The sequence below is a fragment of the Callithrix jacchus genome, chromosome 13 (genome assembly GCF_049354715.1).
Source record: "Callithrix jacchus isolate 240 chromosome 13, calJac240_pri, whole genome shotgun sequence".
Lineage (NCBI taxonomy): Eukaryota > Metazoa > Chordata > Mammalia > Primates > Cebidae > Callithrix > Callithrix jacchus.
Genome location: NC_133514.1, coordinates 92,039,594 through 92,062,757, shown reverse-complemented (window position 1 = coordinate 92,062,757; position 23,164 = coordinate 92,039,594). Strand labels below are relative to the sequence as shown.

The 23,164-nt window shown below is 52.2% G+C and overlaps 2 protein-coding genes across 5 annotated transcripts in view; both read left to right on the top strand.

Annotated features, from left to right (window-relative positions):
• The first annotated feature begins 4,224 nt into the window (after positions 1-4,224).
• LOC118146891 (uncharacterized) lies at positions 4,225-5,603 on the top strand. Its single transcript, XM_035271014.3, has 2 exons — positions 4,225-4,559; positions 4,679-5,603. The coding sequence occupies exons 1-2, from the start codon at positions 4,349-4,351 to the stop codon at positions 5,458-5,460; spliced, it is 993 nt and encodes a 330-aa protein (XP_035126905.3). The 5' UTR covers positions 4,225-4,348; the 3' UTR covers positions 5,461-5,603.
• A 556-nt stretch (positions 5,604-6,159) lies between these two features.
• Positions 6,160-23,164, top strand: part of SMAD7 (SMAD family member 7) — a 30,087-nt gene continuing 13,082 nt past the window's right edge. Inside the window, exons 1-3 of one of the 4 annotated variants that reach the window (XM_035271012.3) lie at positions 6,160-7,109; positions 8,441-8,494; positions 14,274-14,345. In XM_035271012.3, the coding sequence (XP_035126903.3) occupies positions 6,497-7,109; positions 8,441-8,494; positions 14,274-14,345 (739 nt within the window). In that variant the 5' untranslated portion in view covers positions 6,160-6,496. Of the gene's footprint in view, positions 7,110-7,504; positions 8,044-8,440; positions 8,495-14,270; positions 14,346-23,164 lie in introns of those variants that run through there. The other 3 variants (XM_008979759.5, XM_078348117.1, XM_035271013.3) reach the window with 3 other exon arrangements.

The window sequence follows — 23,164 nt, the reverse complement described above, 5'->3', positions numbered from 1 at the left end:
CAACTCACCAATACCTCTGCCTCTCGGGTTCAAGTAATTCTCTGGCCTCAGCCTACTGAGTAGCTGGGGTTACAGGCATGCACCACCACACCTGGCTAATTTTGTATTTTTAGTAGAGATGAAGTTTCTTCATGTTGGTCAGGCTGGTCTTGAACTCCCAACCTCAGGTGATCTGCCTGTCTCAGTCTCCCAAAGTTCTGGGATTACAGGCGTGAGCCACCGTGTCCGGCTAAAATCTGTTTATTTTTGAATAAGTAACACATTTGTGTGGTTCAGAATTCAAAAGATACAAAATTATACAGAGTAAAGTTCCCCTCCCAGCTCTGTTCTTCAGCTGGCCCTCCTTGAAGGAAACTGCATCTACATGTGACTACAGATTTGAATGTTTCTGTTGGCCTCACTCTTTCCTCTTTCTGGGTGTTTCTCTTTTCTCCTCCATAGCAACATTCATTTCACTCTGCCCTGACTCCAAACCCTGGTACCTCGCTGCATGCTCTGGACAGGCACCTGGCAAATGTTGGGGATCAGCTGAGAGCTTGTCTGTAATCTAAGAATATTTGTGGAGTCTGGGCTTAGAGCATCTTTGTTTGATAGTGAATTAGATGCATTTTCATTCAGTTATGTTCTTGTTCTTCCAAGAGAAGCCAAGAAGCTTTGATTGTCCCAACAGCCCCCCTCGTACTGTCTTCCTTTCCTAAGCCATCACTTCCATTTGTATTGCTGCCAGTTGAGGATGGTTTAGGGCTCACTCACACATTTTTCAGGGGATGGTTGTGCAAGAAATGTTGATGTTTTCCAATACTTTTTTGGCCTCTTCAATTGTTTCTTCTTTTTTAAATTTTTTTATTTTTTACTTTATATATTTTTCTTTTTTATAGAGACAGGGTCTCGCTATATTGCCCAGGCTGGAGTGCAGTGGCTATTCACAGGCGCGATACCACTACTGATCAGCACGGGAGTTTTGACCTGCTCCGTTTCCGACCTGGGCCGGTTCATCCCTCCTTAGGCAACCTGGTGGTCCCCTGCTTCCGGGATGTCACCATACTGATGCCGAACTTAGTATGGACACCCGATCTGCATAGCGCACTACAGCCCGGAACTCCTGGGCTCAAGTGATCCTCCCACCTCAGCCTCCCGAGTAGCTGGGACTACAGACATGCGCCACTGCATCCAGCCAATTGTTTCTTCTTTTGGCTTGTGCAAGAAAAAATATCTCTACCCCTGTCCTCACGCCCATCAACACACATCCATACATGCACTGGGGCCTCTCTCTGCCCTTCTCTTCTGGAAACTACTGAAAATGAGCAAATAACTGAAAGGTAGACTCCTCTCTTCTGTAGACAGGTGCTTTTCAGCTTTTACGTATCATTGTTTTGAGGTGTCAAGAGTTTTGGAGATTTTTTTCCCCTTTCTCCTTCTCTCTCAAGTCAGGCCCCTCCAGCAGCCCGCCTCTCACCTTGGAAGGTTTGGAGAATTCACCTGCTTTTTTGGCCACTTTCGGTCCACTCTGCTGCTCTCCTTCCTGGTGCATTCTGGAGTCCCCTGGCCGCTCAGAGACCATGGGCCTTGGAGCAGTTCCCTTGACTTCCTCTCTCCTCTGGATGCCTAACTAGCGGCTGGTCAAGAGGCGGCCGCACAGTCCTCTGGGCGGCAGGGGCCAGTGATTAAGTAGCCAGGTCTTTAGCTGATTCCATCCTTGTTTGTCATAACTCTGCTGCAAGTTATTTTGGTCTCTGTGACTTGTGGCAACACCGTGATTAGGGTTTGATTACTATCACCAAAGCGACTAAAAGATGAAAATAGAAGCCGCAACAGGAAATAAACAACTGCAAATGAGATATTTTATTCCATATTCCCTGCCAGCAAATGATTAGAATCAAACTCATTCACAATAGTTTGGTGAACTCCTAAACTTTTTTTCTGAAGGGTCAGAATAGTCTGAAACTGTGTATTTGTTGGCCTCCTTTGTGCCTGTGGAAGGAAAAGAAAGAAACTCCCTTTCTAGGCACACCAGCCAGCCTGGAGTCCCTCTACTGCCAGGCTTTCAGCTTCTTTCTTGGAATGGAGAGGGATAAGAATGTGACGGGTGGGGCTATCAGGAAGGTTGGGATGTTCACTGATTCACGGGATGCCAGAGAGCTATAAAGCAGCACCAATCATTTAGCTACTTGCTCAGCACCCCACCCACCTTCGACCTAGGGTAGCAAAATGGAAGAGGAAAGCCATGTAGAGAGGGGTGACACCTGAATTAATACACCTACAATTACACTATATGGGAACATAGCTCTGCAAGTACATGCATGTTCCACCCAGACAAACTGTGATGTCAGACTCCACTCCTGAAACACCCAGGAAACCTACCTGCCCTGTGTGTGCTCTGGTTTCTCATTACAGAGCCTTAGCACTGCTGGCCAGATCTCCAAAAGATTCTTCAGATTCTCCATTTAGCCAAGAAGCTTAATTAGAATTATGACCTCTGCTTTCTCTGCTTATTTAAGTCCTTCCTGTTTCGATGAAGCCTGGTCTGACCACTCTCAAAAAGTGAAGATCTTTTAGGGAGACCCAGAACAGAGAAGGAATGAGACCCTAAAGGGCAGGAAACTTACCCAGAAAACCTCATAAATGCTGCCAAGTGCTGGCCTAACGTGGGATCACTGTTGGCCCAAGTTGCTTAACCAGTGAGTGGCAACGCCCCAGCCTGGTATCAGGTTTTCTACCTCTAGTCTGGTACTCTTTCTAAGCCTTTCCAAGGTGAAAATATGATGCATTTCCCAGACACTTTAAAAATCCCATTTCTGTCTCTTCCATCTTCCCTTATCTATATAGCCATAGGATCACCCCCTTCTCCATTCTCTCCTGCGATTTCTTGGCTGTTGTCTTTACAGGGTGCTTCTTAGAATGTTTTATATACACACATAAGGTTTCCATGCCCTTTTCAACAAGCCATATTTTAATTTACAACAAAATTATGATGTTATACAATTGCGACTTATGTGGCCTTACACAGTAAATGTTCAGAACGGCAGCTTCTGTGCTGTCCAGCAGATTTCGGCACTGCTTGGCATGCTATCTTCCAAGTCAGTGTCAGGATCTCCTTGCCTGGGGATGATCATGTAAGCAATGTTGCTGATTTATTTGGTGGGGTGGAAGAAGGGTCCAAATGACCCTTAAGCCCTTAATGTTGATTTCTAAATATTTATTAAGTACTAATTGTTACTATGTTAAAAATCTTTTTAATTGCTGGAGGGGGGCGGGGTGTGGTGGTTCACGCAGGTAATCCCATCACTTTGGGAGGTCGAAGCAGGTGCATCACCTGAGGTCAGGAGTTGGAGACCAGCCTGACCAACATGGAGAAACCCCTTTGCTACCAAAAAATACAAAAATTAGCCGGGTGTGGTGGCGCGTACCTGTAGTCCCAGCCTCTGCGGAGGCTGAGGTGGGAGAATCGTTTGATCCCGGGAGGCGGAGGCTGCAGTGAGCCGAGACAGAGCCACTGCACTCTAGCCTGGGTAACAGAGTGAGACTCTTTAAAAAAAAAAAAAAAATTCTTGAAAACCCCCATGAGTTTCATTGCTGGCCTGATCTCACAATTCTCAATGGCTTTTTAAAAAAATCGTATTTTACAGAATATGAGGTGAGGTTAGATCACCATGCGAACTAGTGGTCTCATCAATACTGATGTGTATTTAAATCATTACGTTTCTCAGAACTATCAGCTTTCACGCTGCAAACGCGTTCATGCCCTAGCAATGCCATGCCCGTTTCTATGCAGTAACCCGCCAGCTTGGGTATATGTTTCTTAGAGACCTGGGGTCAAGGAATAAACTCTCTGACCCTAAGCATCTTGAAAGCTACGAGGCCCAGAAACAGGCCCTCCAAGCAAATAAATGCCCTAGGCAGGTCTGCTCGCTGGGTAACCTTCCCGCGCCGGGAGGCAGGGTGGCGGGTGGCGGAGGTCTTCCGGGCCCAGGGAGAAACCTGCCGCTGGCGCGCAGGAGAGCCCCCCTCCCGCTCCCCTTCTCCCGCCCCGCTTCTCCCGCCAGGATGCTGCCCCTCGCAGCTCGTCAGCCGGCCAAATGCATTCCAGAGCTGTGCACAAGACACACTTCTCCAGGCAGTCCTAGAAACCGGAGCCGGGAGAGGAGAGGGCGGGAGGGAGCGCGCGGCCGCCTCTGAGGTCATAATCGCGCTGCCTCCCCGCCCTCGGCGGCTGTTCCCTCCAGCGCACACTTCCCAGGGCCTCGGTCCAGTCCGGTATAAATGTCTTTTAAACCGAGACAGCGCTCTCCTCCCCTTGCCCTCCGACGCAGCCAAGGGATCCGCCGCCAGGGCCTTTAAAACAAAACCAATGAATGAAGCGCTTGGGCGAGCGCGCGCGAGATGGCCACCGCGAAGCCCCGCCAGGTCGAAATCCGGCCACCGACCCGCTCGCTCAGCTCCAAAACTCGCGGCGAAGCCCGCTCGGTGCTCCCTGCGTTTCCAATTTCTCCATGGCTCCGGCCGGAGCTCAGTAGATTCTGGGAGCTTCTCGGCCCCCCACCTCTCTCTCCTCTCCATCGGTACCCCGTCTACAGACCCGGGAGGGGGTGGCGGTGGCGGGGGGTTGGGGACGAAATAGCTTTTAGAAACCCGATCTGTTGTTTGCGAAACACAATCGTTTTTTTTTTTTTTTTTAAAGCGACAGGGTGTCTAGACGGCCACGTGACGAGGCCGGAGCCGGGCGCGCCACTGCGCAGTGGAACCAGCCGAGCAGAGGGCCGGAGGGGGGGGCGGGGGGGCGGGGGGGAGGAGGAGGCGGCGGCGGCGGCGGCTGGGGGCGGGGGAGGGAAGAGGGAGGAAGGGGGAGGGAAGGGGGCGGGGGCGGGAGGCCTTGCGGGAGGCGGCGAGCCCCGGGCACACTCGCTTGCTGCTCGGCGCACGGAAGAGCCTGTCCCCAAGCCGCGCCAGCCGAGCCAGCCGGGCGCCGTGCTCGGTCCGCTCGCCGCGCGGGAGAGAGCTGCCCGAGACAGAGCCAGCCCGTCGGCGCCGAGCCGCCGAGCGCCGGGCCCCAGAGCCCCTGAGTGCGGCGCGGCGAGCCCTTGGCGGCGGCAGAAGGACCCGAGCGCCAGGAGAGGGCGGACGGGGGACAAGGAGGCTCCCGGGCGCGACGAGGAGAGTCTCGGAGGAGGAGGCGCCGAGAGAACACCGGGGCCTCCTGCCGCCGCAGCTGGGTCGAGGCGAGCAGCCCACGCGGGGAGCCCCGGCGACCAACCGCGGCCAGGGGAAGGGACACCGGCGGCCCCCGCATTAGCAAGCAGCTTGTGCCCAGGGGGGCAAGAACGCGCTACCCGCCTGGGGCCCGCCGCCGCCGCCGCGCCGCCCTCCCCTGTGCTGTCAGCCCCACCGGGCTCAGCCGCCGCCGCAGCATCTTCTGTCCCTGCGCCCCCGCCAGCCTCGAGGAAGTCCCCGCTGAGGACCTGAGCCCCCAGGCGCGCAGGAGGGAAGACCAGAGACTCCCCTAAACCACCCAGATGCGCAGGATTGAATCGGTCTAGTCAAAGCTTTCTGTGGATTAAAAAAATACACGATTTTTTTTTTGTTTTTGGCAGAAGAAAAGGAGAGGAAGACCAGCGGGGCTCTGCAAGGAAAAAAGGGGGGTTGTAACTCGTGGATGCGTTTTCCCACCCCCCAAACATCTTGTTATACTTCGTAAACATTTTTTTTTTAAGCCCCAGCTCCAGCCGGACGCCCCCAGACCTCCAAGGTTCGAGGAGGTGGTGTTTTTCATTTGGGGCTTTGCATATTTTGGTTGTTAGGTTTTGAGAGAACCTTCTTATTTCGCCAGACGTCTCATGCGGGGTGAAGTCCACTCGGCCCCCTCCCCTCAGCCTTCGTGTGCACGAAATTCGAGGAGATCCGGTTACTAAGGATATAGAGGAAAAAAATAAATCGCGTGCTTGCTTTTTTTTTTTTTTAATTGCCTGCTTCTCCCCACCCCCAAATTAAGTTGCTTAGCAAGGGGGAAAGAGGCTTTTTCCTTCTTCCAGCAGCCCAGCCGAACGCCTTTCGTTTTTTGCCCCCGCGGATCTTCCATGTAGGAAGCCGAGGCTGGCGAGTCCGACATTCGGGAGCCACTGCGGGGGGGGCTGTTTTTGGGGAGGCGCCGACGGGGGCAGGCTCGGCCGTCCCCAGGGAAGCGGCGGCCGGGTTCCTCCGGGGCGCGCCGGGGCCCGAGAGCCGCGCAGGGCGCGGGCCGCGCGGGGTGGGGCAGCCGGAGCGCAGGCCCCCGATCCCCGGCGGGCGCCCCCGGGCCCCCGCGCGCGCCCCGGCCTCCGGGAGACTGGCGCATGCCACGGAGCGCCCCTCGGGCCGCCGCCGCTACTGCCCGGGCCCCTGCTGCTGCTGCTGTCGCCTGCGCCTGCTGCCCCAACTCGGCGCCCGACTTCTTCATGGTGTGCGGAGGTCATGTTCGCTCCTTAGCCGGCAAACGACTTTTCTCCTCGCCTCCTCGCCCCGCATGTTCAGGACCAAACGATCTGCGCTCGTCCGGCGTCTCTGGAGGAGCCGTGCGCCCGGCGGCGAGGACGAGGAGGAGGGCGCGGGGGGAGGCGGAGGAGGAGGCGAGCTGCGGGGAGAAGGGGCGACGGACAGTCGAGCTCATGGGGCTGGTGGCGGTGGCGCGGGCAGGGCTGGATGCTGCCTGGGCAAGGCGGTCCGAGGTGCCAAAGGTCACCACCATCCCCACCCCCCAGCCGCGGGCGCCGGCGCGGCCGGGGGCGCAGAGGCTGATCTGAAGGCGCTCACGCACTCGGTGCTCAAGAAACTGAAGGAGCGGCAGCTGGAGTTGCTGCTCCAGGCCGTGGAGTCCCGCGGCGGGACGCGCACCGCGTGCCTCCTGCTGCCTGGCCGACTGGACTGCAGGCTGGGCCCGGGGGCGCCCGCCAGCGCGCAGCCTGCGCAGCCGCCCTCGTCCTACTCGCTCCCCCTCCTGCTGTGCAAAGTGTTCAGGTGGCCGGATCTCAGGCATTCCTCGGAAGTCAAGAGGCTGTGTTGCTGTGAATCTTACGGGAAGATCAACCCCGAGCTGGTGTGCTGCAACCCCCATCACCTTAGCCGACTCTGCGAACTAGGTAAGAAGTTGCCCGGCCACCCCCAATATTTTCCAGCGCGCCAGTGCTGGAAGAAAAGCCCCTAGGGCAGTGCGTGTGCCGCCACCCCTTCAGGGGGAGTGTACAGCCCCTCCTGGGAGGAGACTTGGTGGGGAAAGTAGAGAAGGGACACGAGGAAACTCAAAGGGCATTCCCTGGGGGTTCCCTGTCAGGTTTTCTCCTGTGTTGCCCCGAAAGGGTCTGTGGGCACTGCTCCTGCACACAGTGTACCAGACGTGCGGTTAAAAATTAGACGCCTTCATTTCCGGATCAACAAGGGGGTGCAGAGGGAGGTGGGGGTCACGCCTCCCCGCACCCGGAAAGGCGTTAAGGTGTGTGGCCGAGTTGGATTTGGTCCAAGCCCGCCAAGGAAGGTTGGGAGAAGCGAGCTGTAAAGGCTGGAAGGACTCCGCTCCTTTAGTAAATACGGAGAATCACTCGAACACAAGTGGCTCAGATACTACTGTGGCCGTGCAGCCTTGGACTTTTGGGGCAAAGAGGGTTAGGATGGAAGGCCGAACTGGGTATCTCCTTTCAACTCTGCCAGTTCCAGGGTGCTGAGGAACAAACAGCCAGGAGAAGTTGGGTGTCCCCTACTTTTTCCTTTCTTCCGCACAGAGAAGTCTATAGATAGTCGGCCCCCGGCGCCTCGGTGACGTTGTCTCCGCTTATTGCGCTGGGGCCTGGACTTCTCGGCTGAGATCCTGAAACTCCTTCGCTTTTATCCTCTCTGCTTTGTCCGTTCCTTCCTTTGCTCTGTATTTCTGTACACGGAGTGTGTTGTGAGGGTTCACCCCGGGTGTCCGCAGATCCCCCAAGTTCACCAGCACGCTTGGGATGCATCTCCCTAGTGCGCTGGGAATGGGGAGCCCCCGTGTCCCCCGCGCGGGTGCCCAGAGGACCAGCGGGGGCAGAGGTGAATTGCACCCCTGGGGGCCGGGCTGGGGCGGGGAGCCGGTGTTGTTGGGAACTGGGGCTGGAGTCTGCGGACGAGGAGGGGGCACGGTCGCCCCCCGCCCTGTGAACTGTGAAGTGCGCGGCCCCGGCTGAGCCGGTGGTTTCCAGCCGGGCCAGCCGAGCGCGGCGGCGGCGGCCGCAGACGTGGAGGAGCGGAGAGCCGAGGCTGGCGCCAGGCGGCCTCTTTTGTTTATCTGACAGCTAAATATCAAGGCAATCACCGCCTTGCGGCCCTGCCTCCAACCCCCACAGCTAAGACAAACAGTTGGGCTAAAAGAATGCCTCTGTTATCATAAGTTTCTATCTCTTTTTCTCATGGCTGGGCCTTTATTTTTCTCTTGCTTTTTTAATTTCAGAGTCTCCCCCTCCTCCTTACTCCAGATACCCGATGGATTTTCTCAAACCAACTGGTGAGTAGCTGATTTTTAAAAAACCCTTCGGATCGAAGTTAGAAATAGAGCCTGTAGAACCTGGGCTTCTACGTGTAGGCAAAGGCCTGGGAAGGAAGGCGCTAGGCTTGCTTCAGGTCGGTTCTAGGTTTCCTCTGTTGGAAGTTTGGTGAATTTTCCTGTTGTGACTGGCTTTTTGTTTTGTTTTTTCTTTGCAAAGACCTTTTCTTGATATGCTTTACGTTTTGTTCCTTTTTCATGTATTTGCACTCTGTGGCTGGGGGACTCGGCTTTAACACGTGGATGCTTTTAGTTCAGAAAGAAGTATTTTGGGAACCAAATAGGACTGGTTGGTGGGGAAAGCTTGGAGACTTCGTGAGTGCCGGAGCATCTGGAAAGGGTGATTAGATGGATGGGAAGACATTTTTAAAAGGTGCAAAGAATACTTTGGTCTGGAGTAGACACTAGAACATTTCAGTAGAGGCTACAGCCAGTTAAAGAAGAGTGGGTTCCCCCTGCCCCAGTCACTTGCAAGTCACCCTCTCCCGGGGATTTCTCAGTATGCTCCGTAGGGACCATCAAAATTTTGAGCATAGCTCTGCCTGTCTGTTGCTTTGTCACTGGCTGGCATGGAGCCAGGGCAGCCCATTTGAGACTGGCACCAGCCCTGTTGTGGTTGTCTGCATTCAACTTCTGGCAGCAGCAGCACAGGTGTTCCTCCTCCGGACCTCACGGTGCTGGGGACAGGGTCAGCAAAATGAACTTGGGGGCGACAACAAGGATGAGCCCCAATTCCTGGCACTCCTTCTTACAGTAGGAGATAGATCTATTTGCTAAAAGTACAGGCTGTATGTAACCTTGGTTTTTGTGCCCTGTATACTGGTGCCTGTAAAAACATTAATACTTGGGACATTTTTATTTTGCCAAGGTTCTGGGAGAAGGAAAAGTGAAGGGTTGGGCACCATTTAGCTCCTGGAATTCTGCAGTTCCTTCCGCCTCATGTGTTTTGGCTGTTGGGCTTTTCCCCCCACTAATTAAAAGTTTTGCTGGGGCGTTGTCATAAATTAAATACTTTAATGAACGTGTAACCGAAGCCCATACTCTGCAGCCAACCCTCCTGGGACTCCACCAGCTCCCTCAAGTTGGGAAGGCGTTCCTGCTTGCCTGGTGCCCGTTCTAATAAGTGGCCCACAAAGCATGTGATATTTTGCTTTCGATTTACAAAACACCAGATAAATGGTTATTAATGAGGAGATACCCAGCTCTCTGTATTTGTAACAGAGGTTCACTGGAATTACCAAGCTCTGTTTTCCTAAAGACTGTAACTTGATTGGGTTTTGGCTGAAAGAGTTAAGAATTCTTTTTATTAAGTTAGTTTTCCAAGGGGCCACCTCTGACCTGTTTTTGTTTTTCCTTCCATATTTTTCAAATTTGGAGGTTTTCCTTAAAAGAGAGAGAACAGTGACCTTAGCCCCAGGGGTAAAGACCAGTGGGGGTAAATGTTCCCAGAAACCTCCAAAACGCATAGAAAAGAAAGGCCATGTTCCCTTTGGTTTCCTGCAAAGACACTGGGATAAATCTGTTCTCAGGATGTAAGCAGTCCTTCTGCCAGGCCCGGACCTCATTTTCGGGCGAGTGGAGTGATCTATTTATTCATTAGCAAGTGTTGACATTAGGTAGCAAAATGTGTGTAAACAGAGAAGCCACAGAGACAGGAATGTGCCATTTCCAAGGGGGAGAAAAGTTCTCCAGATCAGCCAATAGGAAGTGATTAACCTGTCGATCGGACACTAAGACAGCTGGTTACTCACCCAAAATGTTTTGTTGAAAATAGAACAAAAAAAGAAATGAGAAAAGGCGCCGTTGTGTAAGAATTTAGCATCAATAATAGACAAAGCCCCCTGGAGGGGAATTGTCCGGCCTCATTGGAGGACCGCCAGGTCTGGGGGTGGAACACACCCCCCTCCCACAGGTCTGAGGCTGGTTTTGCCAGCTGCTGTGGCCAGGGGCATTGAGGTCAGACCACAGATGGGCGCTGACCCAGGTTTTCATCCCTATCTGGCGTGTGGGATAATGTTTGGCCCAGGAATCTAGATGGACCATTTACATTCTTCAGTTTCTAAGTTCTAGGTTGAATTTTTGGTCTTGGGTTACTAGGTGAAACAGGCACAAAGTTTTACAGTGGACAGCTGTTAAAATCTTAACCAGTTGCACAATTAAAGGAATACGTCCTGTGAAGTCTCCATCTTGGAAAAAGGTGATGGGAATGGGGCTGGGTCCTGGTACCCCTGCACCCTTTGGAGATGCAGAGGCCTCAAAGCTGGAAGCTCCATTTTGCTGTAGTTGAAGGAAGCCACTCCACCCAGCCTCGGGGAGGTCTGGACTTGAGACACCTAAGTGCTGTGGTTTAACCAGCAGAGCCATCTTTGAAAGAGTGTTCATGTAACTGAACCTAGGGCAAGTCGGTTGTGACTTGTGGCTGTCAGAAGTCAAAAAGACACCCCCACCTTAGTATCCCACAAGAAATCAGAATTTGCTGTTTAAAACCAGATCTCGGGAATAGCTGTGTGGGTTCTGCGTCCAGTGTTCCATTGTATCTGATGGTCTGAAAGGTTTGAAGAATGGCTGGCCTTGGAGGTTGCTGGGTGAGCTCTTCGGGGACCCAGGTGGCCAGTGTCCATTGGCAGATCCAGCCTCCAAATCTAGGTTGTAAGTCTGGCATCTTGACCTGAGATCTGGCACTGCATTTGCCTCTTAACTCAGATTCCTCTTAACTTTTCTAGGCCTCTTTTAATCAGCAATGAAAGAGAGTAGAACATTCATTCATTCATTGGTTCATTTATTCATGTTACAGACACGATGATGTGCCCACCTAGAAATCTGAGGATTCTGATACAGTGCGGTGTTCTTCTGTAACCAGGGTTCATTTGAGTTCTGGGTAGAGTGAACTACCTGGGGCAAAGCTGGGAACCTTGGAATATACTAGTGGTGTAGTTGGTGGGGAGGGGTTCCTCTGTCTTTACCAGTACTTTAGAAGCTCAGAACACAGTTGCTGAGACTATGGTGGGACTCCCAGCTCCCTTACTTTGTGCTTATGGGTCGGATTTTCAAAGACTGTTGGAGCCGCTCAGTGAAAGGAATGAGTCTTTTTCTCTCTCGGAACCTAGCACTTACCAAGGGCTTGGTAATATTTAGTGTTGCATGAGTCAGGAGTGGCCTAGAGCTTCTGTCTGCCAGCCATTCTGGGCTCTAGTGAAGAGATGACACAGGCCTAAGGTGAGACCCTCAATTTAGAGATGTGTCTAATGCAGAGCTTTTTTGTGGGTGAGAGATGGAGGTATGGCTCCTTGATTCTTGAGGCCAGTCTGGATGGCCAAGCCACCTCCAGGAAAGAGGGCAGGGACTCCATGGCCCTGCCTGGGAAGTGAGAGCTATGGGAATAGGGGTTGGACTCTTTGGGGATAGCCTGGCTCACTGGGTGGCCCTTTGAGCGAGTCAGTGACGCCTCAGTTTCCCTGGGTGCCTGTGGAACAGGTATACTTGGCTTCTTCACAGGGGTGGCAGGGAGGCCTAATTAACGTTTGTAAATCCCTCCTGAGATCAAAGCCACTGCAGAAGGGCAGAGCACCATTTCATAAAAACGCTTGTGATTGCCTGCATGGAGCTGGCTTACCTTTGATCTGAGATGGGCTGACACCCTGAATGTGGTCCCAGCTCTGCTCTGAGATGTCTGGCTTTTCCTTTGAAACACACCTTGCTCCTGGGATTCTGCCAGCCAAAGGTGAGGGGAGTGGCTTTGGATAAGTCATCATGTTTAATGTGGGGTGTCTTCTATCTGGCGGGGGGTAGGTGGAGGAGAGGGTTGAGAAGCCTGTCTCTAGAAAATGTTGAAGGCCATCAAAATGGTTTAGAAAGTGCAGGGTACACACCATTTAACAAGTAACTCCATTTCCTGCCTGCCCCTATTGTTTTCTGTTTGATTAAGTATATCCTGTAGAACTGTATATTCCTGTTAGGAATTAGACTCTATCCTGATAAAATCAGATTACACAGAGTCTTCTTTCTTCCCTGCCCATCTCGGCCATTCCTACCCCCACTCCTGCCTCCACTTCTGCCTCTCCCCTGCTGAGGAGAGTTTTTGAAAAGTTGTCCTTCCAGCCTGGAGAATGTGGGAGAGGGAGTGACCCTGAGTTAGAGAGAGAACCTTAGCATTAAAGGGGGCAGACAGCAGAAACCCAGAGATGATTTGGGGTATGCGTTGGCCACTAGAGGATTCCCATGGGCTGCTGGCCCCTGGCTGCTCTTTTTTCTGGCCTTCCTGATTGCCAGCATGGCCAAGTGGTTCCAGTTGGAAACCTACAGGGAGATTGTCCTAGTGGCCTGGGGTAGGAGGCTGGTTCCTGCGCGATCCAACCTGTTGTGTTTGCTGCGGACCTGGGCAGCCTCGTCCTTAGCCCGGCTCTCTACTAGGACTTCAGGAAGTTTGGCGCTGTCAGTGGTGCATGACAAGCTTACAGGGTCTTGTATATTTGTGTTTCATGGGACTAATTAGTTGTGGTTCATGGACATTATTTTTTGCTTTAATTGCTTGGAGGGCGGTTGTGGAGTCCCTGTTTCTCAGCTGGAATTGTCATTATCCTCATTAATGGTGAGGTCACTGTGCTGAGTACCTGAGGGTGACAGAAAAGTTAAAGAGAAGCTTCTAGTCTAGTTAAGGGCAGATGCAATCTAAAGGTAAAAGTCAGGGAGGAAACTCCAAGTGCTGGGTGCCAGAAAGGTTTTATAGGAACTGAGGGCAGAGAGCCTTGCAGGTCTGGGGTTGCCTGGGAAAGTTTCCAGGGATGAGGGGTTTGGACTAGCCTGGAAGAGGTAGAACATTTCCCCTCGGGCTGGGAGCCTTGCTGAGAATGTTCTCTGTCTTGATCTGGTGGTGGTTACACAGGTGTATACATGAGTAACGTTCATGTGTCTACTTGGGATTTGTATACTTTGTTATACTTAAGTTACTCCTCAATTAAAAAGGGGAAAGAAGTTGCTGCAGTCTAACACCAATCTTGTGAATGTTCTCAAGAACTGGGAAACCTGTCTTTTTTTTTTTTTGAGATGGAGTTTTGCTCTTGTTGCCCAGGTTGGAGTGCAATGGAGCAATCTCGGTTCACCGCAACCTCCTGCTTCAGCCTCCTGAGTAGCTGGGATTACAGGCATTTGCCACCATGCCTGGCTAATTTTGTATTTTTATTAGAGCCAGGGTTTTTCCATTTTGGTCAGGCTGGTTTCAAACTCCCGACCTCAGGTGATCCGCCTGCCTCAGCCTCCCAGAGTGCTGGGATTACAGGCGTGAGCCACCACACTTAGCCTGGGGAACCTGTCTTTAAAAGGATGAAGGCAGAGAGGACATGGGCTCCAAGGAGGGAGGCTTTTGCCCTTGATGAGGGATGACAGAGCAACCAGGGTTGAGAAAGTCTAACCCCAACCTCCTGTGACCTTGGGAACCACCTGGTGGTATCCTCAATGGGGGACTGGCAATGCAAGAGAAATTCCAGCCAGTCTGACTGAGCCTGACTCGAGTAATGATTAACTGGCTGCCTGGAGCCCAGACGGGTGACAAGGTGCTGTGGTCTGTCTTATGATGGGCAGCGAAGCCTGAGTAGACCATTAATAATCAGCATCGAGGCTGAGAGTCAGCTTTTTGGAATGTGTGGTTTGTCTTTCATGCTGCTTAGAATGTGCTTAAAGATGGATCTTGGTGTTTTTATTTGTGTATTTATTTCCTTCTCTCCCCTTTTCAAATCCACAGCAGACTGTCCAGATGCTGTGCCTTCCTCCGCTGAAACAGGGGGAACGAATTATCTGGCCCCTGGGGGGCTTTCAGGTAAGATGCTTTCTCTCATTTTCCTGGCAGTTCCAAGGTTTCTTGAAATTGCTAGAGACTGGAGGAATGGGGGTGGCCTTCCGCCACCTCAGCTGGTCTGGACTTCATTCTGATTTTTATGTGCCTTAAGCTGGGTGCATCGGTGGTGACATTGTGATGCCCTTCAGCTCCTTACCCTGCAGTCCTTTATGAGCCAGGACTCTGGGTCTGTTCCATGGACAGGGAGACAGGAGCTAGCTGGGGACAGACCGCTTTGGTGTGTGAAGTGTTTCCCAGTGATTTTTTGAAGCAGCTCCTGGCTGGAGGGGCTTCAGCTTGGTGGCTTTGGTGTCATTAACTCATGCATTTGAGCTGTTTTTTGCATTCCCCTTGGCACATGGGGAATGTAAAGGGAATGGACCTGTCTTTAAGGAACTTGTTGAAGACAGATCCCAAGTGTACGATGGGGTTTCAGAGTAGATCTGAGGCTTCCCTCCTAGTTCTGATTCCAAGCCCAGCTTGCTGCAGGATGTTGTAGCACATGTCCCGGGCTAGGAGCACCAGGGTGGGAGCACCGCCGACAGTAGGAGCTATAACTGTCCCGCAGTGGGACGGGCTTTTCTCAGGGTCCACAGGTGTGTGTCAAGGCTTGGAATGCCAGTGCTGGGGGTCATGGGGCTGGCTGAGAGGCAGCGGGTCACCAGAGAATTGTCCTCAGGACGTGAAAAAACACTAATACTTAGAGAAACTTACTGGCAATGTACATGGGATGCATTTCATGTTTTCTGAAGAAATCCTATTTCTACCTGTTTTTCCATCCCCATCACATGTCATCACTAGATTTTTCTTAGTTTTCTTAAAAACAAAGAAATGCCAGCAGAGTTTTGGGCATTTGGCATTTCTTTGCCTGTAGGATCACGTGGTAGCAGCAGGAATAGAAGCTGTGCCAGGTTCGTGGTGTGTTCTCTTTTGTGAGGTGCACCGTCTTTTGTGGGGTGCCTGCTTTGACTGCTTGGTGAAGTGTTTAATCCATGGCTGGCCCAGGAGAAGTGCATTCCAGACGGTTCCCTCCCTAGTGCTCCTCTCCAGGAACTGAGCTTGCTGAGAAAGTCTTTAGGGAGACCCTTGTTTGTTTTCATTTCAATGCAATATATATTCTGACTATTATCTGAGGGTATTGTTTACTCAAAGCTTCTAGTGAGAATTGGGCAGGAAAAAGAGGGACATAGAGAGGGGAGGGGCTTCAGGCAGGAGGGTGCGACTGGACAGAGAGGCCTCGTGGAGGGAGAACAGGCAGCAGTGTGTGAGCTACATCTTCTCTGCTTTCTAAGGCTGAGAGAATTCTTGAAAGAAAGAAGGCCAATGAGAGGAAAGGGTCTCAGCAGAATAACACATTCAGGATGTTGTTAGATGGTTTTATTTTTTAAACCCTGAATATACAGGGAGGAGCCCCAGCCCCTCCAAACCACATGAAATAAGCAAGGGAAGTGGCAGCTTTCGAAAGGTTTGTGTTATTGATAACATCTTGTCTGTCTCCCTGGCTGGAGGAAATGACGACACCAGGCTGAGATGCCAGCCTGAGCGCCTCCTCACCCGCCCTGCCATGTGACCTGTGAAGCCCTCATGAGATGGGTGGTCTTTTTTTTTTTGAGATAATCTCACTGTCGCTCACTGTCGTTCAGGCTGGAGTGCAATGGCTCAGCTCACTGCAACCTCTGCCTCCTGGGTTCAAGCAATTCTCCTGCCTCAGCCTCCCAAGTAGCTGAGATTACAGGCATCTGCCACCACACCTAGCTAATTTTTTGTATTTTTAGTAGAGATGGGGTTTCGCCATGTTGGCCAGGCTTGTCTCAAACCCCTGACCTCAGGTGATCCACCTACCTCAGCCTCCCAAAGTGCTGGAATTACAAGCGTGACCCACCGTGCCCAAAGATGGATGAGCTTTTTGTTCCCCAAAGCTCTTCCAGTCCTAGAAAGAAACTAGGGGTAAAATAACTCCTTCCCTTCACTCTTCAGGTAATTGCAGACATAGAGATTCGTAAGGGGCTGCCAGGAAGGCACAGTGACTCTCTGAGGGGCAGTGTGGCTTAACAAGACTGCAGAAAGAAAAAAGAGGGGGGCCTCCACATGGAAAGAGCATTTATTTTGAATTTCATCTCTTGACTGACTAATTCCGAAGGCTTCAGAGTTGGAGCTTTTTCTTCTTTCTGTCCAGAGTTGGAGCAGTGTATTCCTAATGGACCATGGTGGGGAGGATAGGTTGGAGACAGTGTTTTGGGGGTTGATGTCACTGGTTTGGGGCATCTGGAGGGGAGGTGATGGGCATGAGAAAGCCCAGAGCTGTCCTCTTTGTAGTCAGAATGCCTTCCAAAAGGGAACTTTATTGGACCCAGCCCAAGGCAGAGAGTTTTGTAAATGGAGAAAGCCCAAACCTCCTGCTTTTCAAGAAGTGGATCATCCCATGGGGGGTGGCCTGGGTGTGCCTGCCTTGCTGAGGATGAGGCCAGTGGCAGGGTTGGATGTGGCAGGGCTGGATGAGGGGAGGGGCATAGCCAGATGCTGAGGTTGGGGGTGGGAGCCCCGCAGCAATGTGGGGAGCGGTGAAAACGCCTGCCAGGAGTTTCTCCCTCCTCCTCCTCCTTGAAATAACCTCTCTGAGCCTCTTTCACAGGCCCTGTGTGCTGTTTTCCTTCCTGTCCTGCCCTGGCTGAGAGCAGGCTAAATGAATGGGGCTCAGTTTAGGGTGGGAGGAAGGTCGGCAGCAGGAGCCAGGGCTTGATTCTCTTGGCAAGGGAAGAAGGGAAAGAAAAAACAGCCAAATGTGAAAATGTGGTGCCTCGGAGGTGGGGGTGGGGTGTGCTCAGAGGCCTGCCCCCTCCTGAAATGCAGGGGTGACTCCAAGGCTGGCCCTTCCCTTTCCTGCGCCCTTGCAAGCTGCCTGGGAGGAAGGAGAGTGGGTGGGTAGGAGCCCGGGGGGCGGGGCTGTTGGCTGCAGGTTGGAATTCCAGCATTACAGCTTTGTTTTGGGGGATTGGAGGAGGGTAGATGACAGCCCTGGTCCTTAGGGACTTGCAGTGAAACACACCCCACCCCTGCAAGTTTCCTCAGTCTGGGAAAACGGGACATTTTTAGAAGGCAGTGACTTGCTTCCAGGAGATTGTACTTTCATTTTTGACAGCTGGCTCTCTGAGACAGATGGATTGCTGGGTGCAGGCGTGTGTGTGTGTGTGTGTGTGTGTGTGTGTGTGTGTGTGAGTGGGTGGGTGTTGCCGCAGATGTACAGATAGACTATCCCGTGCCCAAACACATGAGAGTGCAGATGCCCCCAGGCAGGCTCTGGGATAGGCTGGGGTCCCTGTCACCTGGGTGGGGTTAGTGTCACCATGGCCTCTCCAAGAGTTTTGGACTTGGGTGTGGAGTTTGTGGATTGATTCTGCATTGTGATTTGGCAGCCTGTGCCCGGCCCTCTAGGGTGGGTGTCTTTTGGAAGGTGTGCAACCCCAAAACAGGTCTTTGCTGCTGCTTGGACATGGATGTGTCATGGCTCAGAAAGATCACCTGGGAGAGGTCTCATGTAGCTGGGAAGCCTCTGGGCTCAGCTCTGTGGTGGAAATGAAAAGGATTCGTTCTGCTCCCAGAGCTTCCTGGGGGTCACTGGGAATGCAAAGCGTGTGTTGGAAGCTGCATCTTTGCAGCCTCCATCTGGAGTTTCTGTCTGGGGCTTTCATTTTGCCTGTCTGCTGTCCTGGTTTGGGTGGGTCGAGGGAGCAGCATCTCCCGTGTGAGTTCTAGGTTATTCAGCTTCGGACTCATCCTCTAGGCTCCTCCTTTATAGATGAATGTCTGGAGCTAGCTGGGCCTCAGCCATGTGGACCTCCCCAGTTGGGGTAGGGATTGGAAGCCAGCAACCACTTGTAGTTATTTAAACTTCAAAAGAAGTGCTCCCATGGATCTCAAGGAGGGAGTTAGGAGGCGGTGGAGACAGAAGTGGTCACGTGTCCTGGGAAACCTCATCTCTTGGCTGTGCGAAGTCATGCTTGTTGGAGAGACACGGCACCATACCTCCAACCCAAGGGTGGCCAGCTCCTTTGCTAAGGTCTTAAATTCATATGTTCCCAAGTCTGGGGGATGGGAGTGTCCTTGAGTCAGTATCCATTTGGCATCCAAGAATGTTCCTCCTCTTTGATCCCTGCTGGCATCTGTCATGGTCTCACAGGAGAGCCTTCAGAAATACCTAGATAATCTGAAAATGCGCCCCTGGCTCAGTCCACAGTTGACTTGGGCTCAAACCAAGTAGCTTAGGAAACATTGCTCCATCCTGTTTTAAGGAAAGTTATTCAGCTGCATGTGAACAATTATTCATTGTCTGGCTTGGAATTGTGATGGTGGGTGCCTGCTGCTCTGGTTTTAAATGTAACCTCATCTTGCCTGGCAACAAAACAGCTCATGTTTCACGGGGGTCTCTAATGCCATTGTGGAGTGAGGGCAGGGGGCGCAGGTTGAGCTCACAGGCACGGGGGGCCTTTCACCCACATGCTCCTGAGCGTGGATTTTGGGAGACTCAGGTGGACAGGGGCAGTGACCATGAGCGAGCTCCTTCCTTCCCATCCCCTTAGTACCTTGCAGGTCACTGTGAGAAATGACAGTCTGGAATTGTAGGGATACCTTCTGCCTCTCCTTAAATACCTGCCAACAGGATGATTCAGAGCTAGGGTGGACTCACCCGGTGCACACCCACACCCTGGTGAAGACCAGTCCTGGACGCAGCCTCTTCTGCAGTGCCGCAGGTCATGCACTTCCCCCTGGAGAAGGGCTTACTGATAAAACCCCTTTTGTCCTGGAAAGAATGAGGCAGTCAGGCAGGGGTTAAATACAGAGTGACAGCATTGAAAATCTCTGGAGCAAATTTGGGCTGCTCTGCCGGCCAGACAAGATGGGCTGCTGCCTCACGCATCCTGTCCCCAGGCAGAACTGGGCCAGCAGAGGGGGAGGGGACCAGGCAAAGGCCAGGCACGCTGATTACCCCTCAACTTCCTCCACACACATACACTTGGGCCTTTCCTTAGCAAAGCCAGGCTATAGCTACATAGACTTGTACCCCTACGGGACCTCCGTGGCAAGCTCAAAGCCAGTGGGGCAGTGGAAAGGGAGGAAATGCGAAGAATTCATGATCAATTTCGGCTTCCTTTGCTTCCTTAACATTGCTGTTACTGTGCCATCGTATTGTTCCTTGCAGAATTGTGATGGCCAGGCCAGGCTGTATTCCCTTCAGTCCAGGCCTTGAACTTGAAGAAGCACCCTCAAAGCAGGTGTCTGCCACCTAGCAGAAGAAAACAAAAGGTGTAAAGTGCTGGTTCCTAGACTTGCTCGAATGCCAAAATCCCTCAGGATTCGGCTCCCCCGATAGATTTTTTGCTTGCTTATAGAAACGTTTGAGAGAAAACTATTATACATAACAATGCACGGTCCACTGTTTTCTTTGCTGTCAAGAATGGCATTGTAAAAGGGACCCATGGGACGGGGTTTCCTTTTGGGGTGATGAAAATGTTCTGGAACTGGAGAGTGGCGATGGCCGCACTGTTGTCCCAGTGTATTCAATGCCATTGGTGACACATGTTAGGTTTTGTGTATTTTACCACAATTTTGACAAAAAATGGCCAGTGGTAGGTTTTAAATACATGCAGATATTTGTATAATCTGTAAGGAGCAATAACCAGAGGGAGTAAAGTCGCAGAGACTTCTGTTAGTTGCCTGGGACCTGCTGATGGCAGACACTTGTTTTGGTGGCCGCCCTTGTTTTGGAGGTCGCATGGGAAGTTGGGGAGCACACTGATGGACCCGGGAGCAGGGCAGGTCTCGCCTGCCTGTGATCTCTGATATGTGTGTTTGTTTTTTGAGACACAGTCTCACTGTCACCCAGGAGTGCAGTGGTGCTCACTACAACCTCCATCTCCCGGGTTCAAGCCATTCTCGTGCCTCAGCCTCCCTACCAGCTGGGATTACAGGCAGGCACCACCACACCTTACTGATTTTTTTCTAGTAGAGACCGGGTTTCACCATGTTGGCCAGACTGGTCTCGAACTCCTGACTTCAAGTGATCCACCCCGCTCAGCCTCCCAAAGTGCTGGGATTACAGGCCTTCTGCTGCATGTGACCTGAACATGCAGACACATCTGTGTTGATCCTTCAACCTTCCCTTTTTCTTCATGGACTCCAGAAATGAGAGACAGGAAAGTTCCCTCTGGTTTGGCTCCCGGCCTGACCTTTCTGCTGGGGGAAGTGAATACGTTTGTTCCCACTCTGTGGTGTCCCCCTGGCCTGCCCAGCCTAGTGACTGTGAACCAGGGTGGTACTGGGACTGGCTCCCAAAGCTGGTGATTCCAGACCTTTTTTTGGCAGCTGGAGACCCCAGTCCCTGTGATGTCCTTGCGCAGGTTCTAGGGCTGCAGAGGCGGCAGGTGACTGGCCCGGGCGCCCTCCCTTCGAGGGAGGATACTGTAAGCACAGCCGCCGGGAGGTCACCACTCGTCCTACCACCTCTCCCTCAGTATTGAATGGCTAGCCCCGAGGCTGGCCGCCTGCCTACTGTCACACAGAGGCTTCCTCTCCGGGCTATTTTCAGCGGAAAGATATTATTAACTGCTGAGGCACAGTTCTCAATTTAGTGGTTAACACACGGAGAAAGCAACACTCACCCAATCCCGGCCACTGTACCTAAACCTGTTGGCTCACTTGGGGGACTTGTGGCCCCCCCAACCCCTCTGTTTCTCCCTGTGGGTCACCTAGGGGATCTGGGCCACTACCCTCATTCTCGTGGAAGCTGCCCCTGTAGATTCAGTATCTGCTATAGAGAGAACCAGGCTTCTTATGAAGCCAGCTCTTAGAGGTGTAGAAACTGATGGTATTTCTACTCTAAGATGGGGACATTTTTTGATCGAGATGGGCGTTGGCTGGGGAAAGGGACTTTCAGCGGCATTGAGGACAGTTATTTAAGACAGGGCGATAACTTTCACCTTGTAAGTTACCAGGAAATATTGGGACAAGACAGGAAATTGCATCATCTCTTTTTTGAGAACTCCAGAGAAGAGTGGTTCGTGAAAGGCAGCGGCTGAGAAACGGCTAGCCTGTTTCTGTGCTGTGCTTTTTTCCCTTCACTTCCACTCCCACGAGAAGGTTGAGACCATTTTCTTTAAGAAAGGCCGTTTGAGAACTTTATGTTATTTTTATTATTTAAAAAAATATTTTACCAGAAGGGTCACCTTCAGTTGAAATGTTAACTGCCGCCTTACTTCCCATTTTACTAAAGAATCTTTCATGACTTTTTCAGCTTCCTTCCCCAAATGGTAAGGCGGAGCGGCTCTTGGCTGGAAGCTAATTTTGGTTTGGCTTCGGAGTCCTCAACACGGATCCCCACCCAGTGTCATTAGCTCAGTTTTAACTTGCAAAAAAAAAAAAAGATTGTATTTTTTTTTTTTTTGGTGGAGGGTAGGTAGGAATTTACTCACACCTTTAGCCTTGTTACCCACCCCCGGTACTGCTTTCCCCAACAGACCACCTGGCATTTGGCCGCTGGGAACTCAGGGCTGCCTTAGTATTTTCAAGCCACCGTGTCCCCTTCGTCCCCCAGGAGTTCTGTAACTTTCCTGAGACTATTTCTAGGGTGCTAGTGAGGAGTGGAGGGGAAACAGGTCTCGGAGTGCCCCTGGTATAGCTGTGTCCAGTAACCGTGCTGTGCTTTGGAGGAAGGGGTGACACGGGTCACCTAGAAGCATCTCCCAGAGAGAGGCTTGGCACAGCCCTCCAGTGGTGTAGATAAAGGCCAGTTCCATGGATTTGTCTCCAGGTTTCTAAATCCCCTCTTTGTAGATGTCATTGTTCTCATGACACAGGGCATGGGACAGCCCCGCCCGTGCTGCCAAGGAGCCATCTTTAGGATAGAGACCAGAAAGAAAGAGACCTGTGTGTGGCTGGCCTGCTCTCCACTCACGCTCACCCTGCCCTCCCAGCTCTTTCCTTAGTGTGCTTTGTTTTCATAACACAACGAGGGCCCTGGGGTGTGTAAAAGCATTGTTGAACACTTGGTGAGGGTAACTTGTCCAAACAGAGCAGGACGCCAAAGCAGAATGCTATGGGCAGGTGGTGTGCCCACAGAGGGTGGCGGGCTGGCGCCTGCCTTGGAAACACCTCTCAGCGGCATCTGCTGACACGGGCTGAGCGTGGCCTAGCGCAGACGGGCTTCTCTCTCGTGTCCTCTGCAGGGAGTCCTGGAGTGGGACTTGGTCCTTCTGGCTGACTCGCTGTGTGGAAGGTGGGCTCCCCTCTCAGATGGGTTCACATGTGCCTCCCTCTGCCGGGTGTGAAGTTGGGTTGGCCCGCTGCTTTGGAAGAAGCCAGCGTGTCCTTGTGATTCGTTTATGATGCACATATGTATTGAGCACCTACTGTGTGCCAGGAACTGTGCAGAGCACCAGTTCCTGGGCCCGGATAGAATTAAGAATTAGCAGATGGAATGGCTTGTCTGAAGGTGATGTTGAGTCACTGGGAATGGGGCTGGGGGAAACGGGGATTGAATAGGAGGTGCTTCCATCTGGAGGCAGGCAGGGACAGCTTCTACAGGACAGAGGAGCCTGGTCCCTCCGGGAAGCTGGGCCATGGGTACCGGGAGGTGCTGTGGTGGGCCCCTGGGGTAGGCAGAGCTCTTGAGTCATCCGCTTCTGCTTCTGCTTCTGTTGTATGGCCTGTTGAGAACTGAGGTAAAGCAAAACTTGTGGATAAATAGAGGTCAGTCTCTTGGGTTCTGGTTCCAGCCTCTCTCCCTACCTGCCTCGTTGCTGATGATT

Coding starts and splice junctions, on each gene's coding strand:
- LOC118146891 (XM_035271014.3), top strand. CDS start 4,349: ATGAATGAAGCGCTTGGGCGAGCGCGCGCGAGATGGCCACCGCGAAGC. Junction 4,560..4,678: donor CCTCTCTCTCCTCTCCATCG/GTACCCCGTCTA, acceptor TTTTTTTTAAAG/CGACAGGGTGTCTAGACGGC.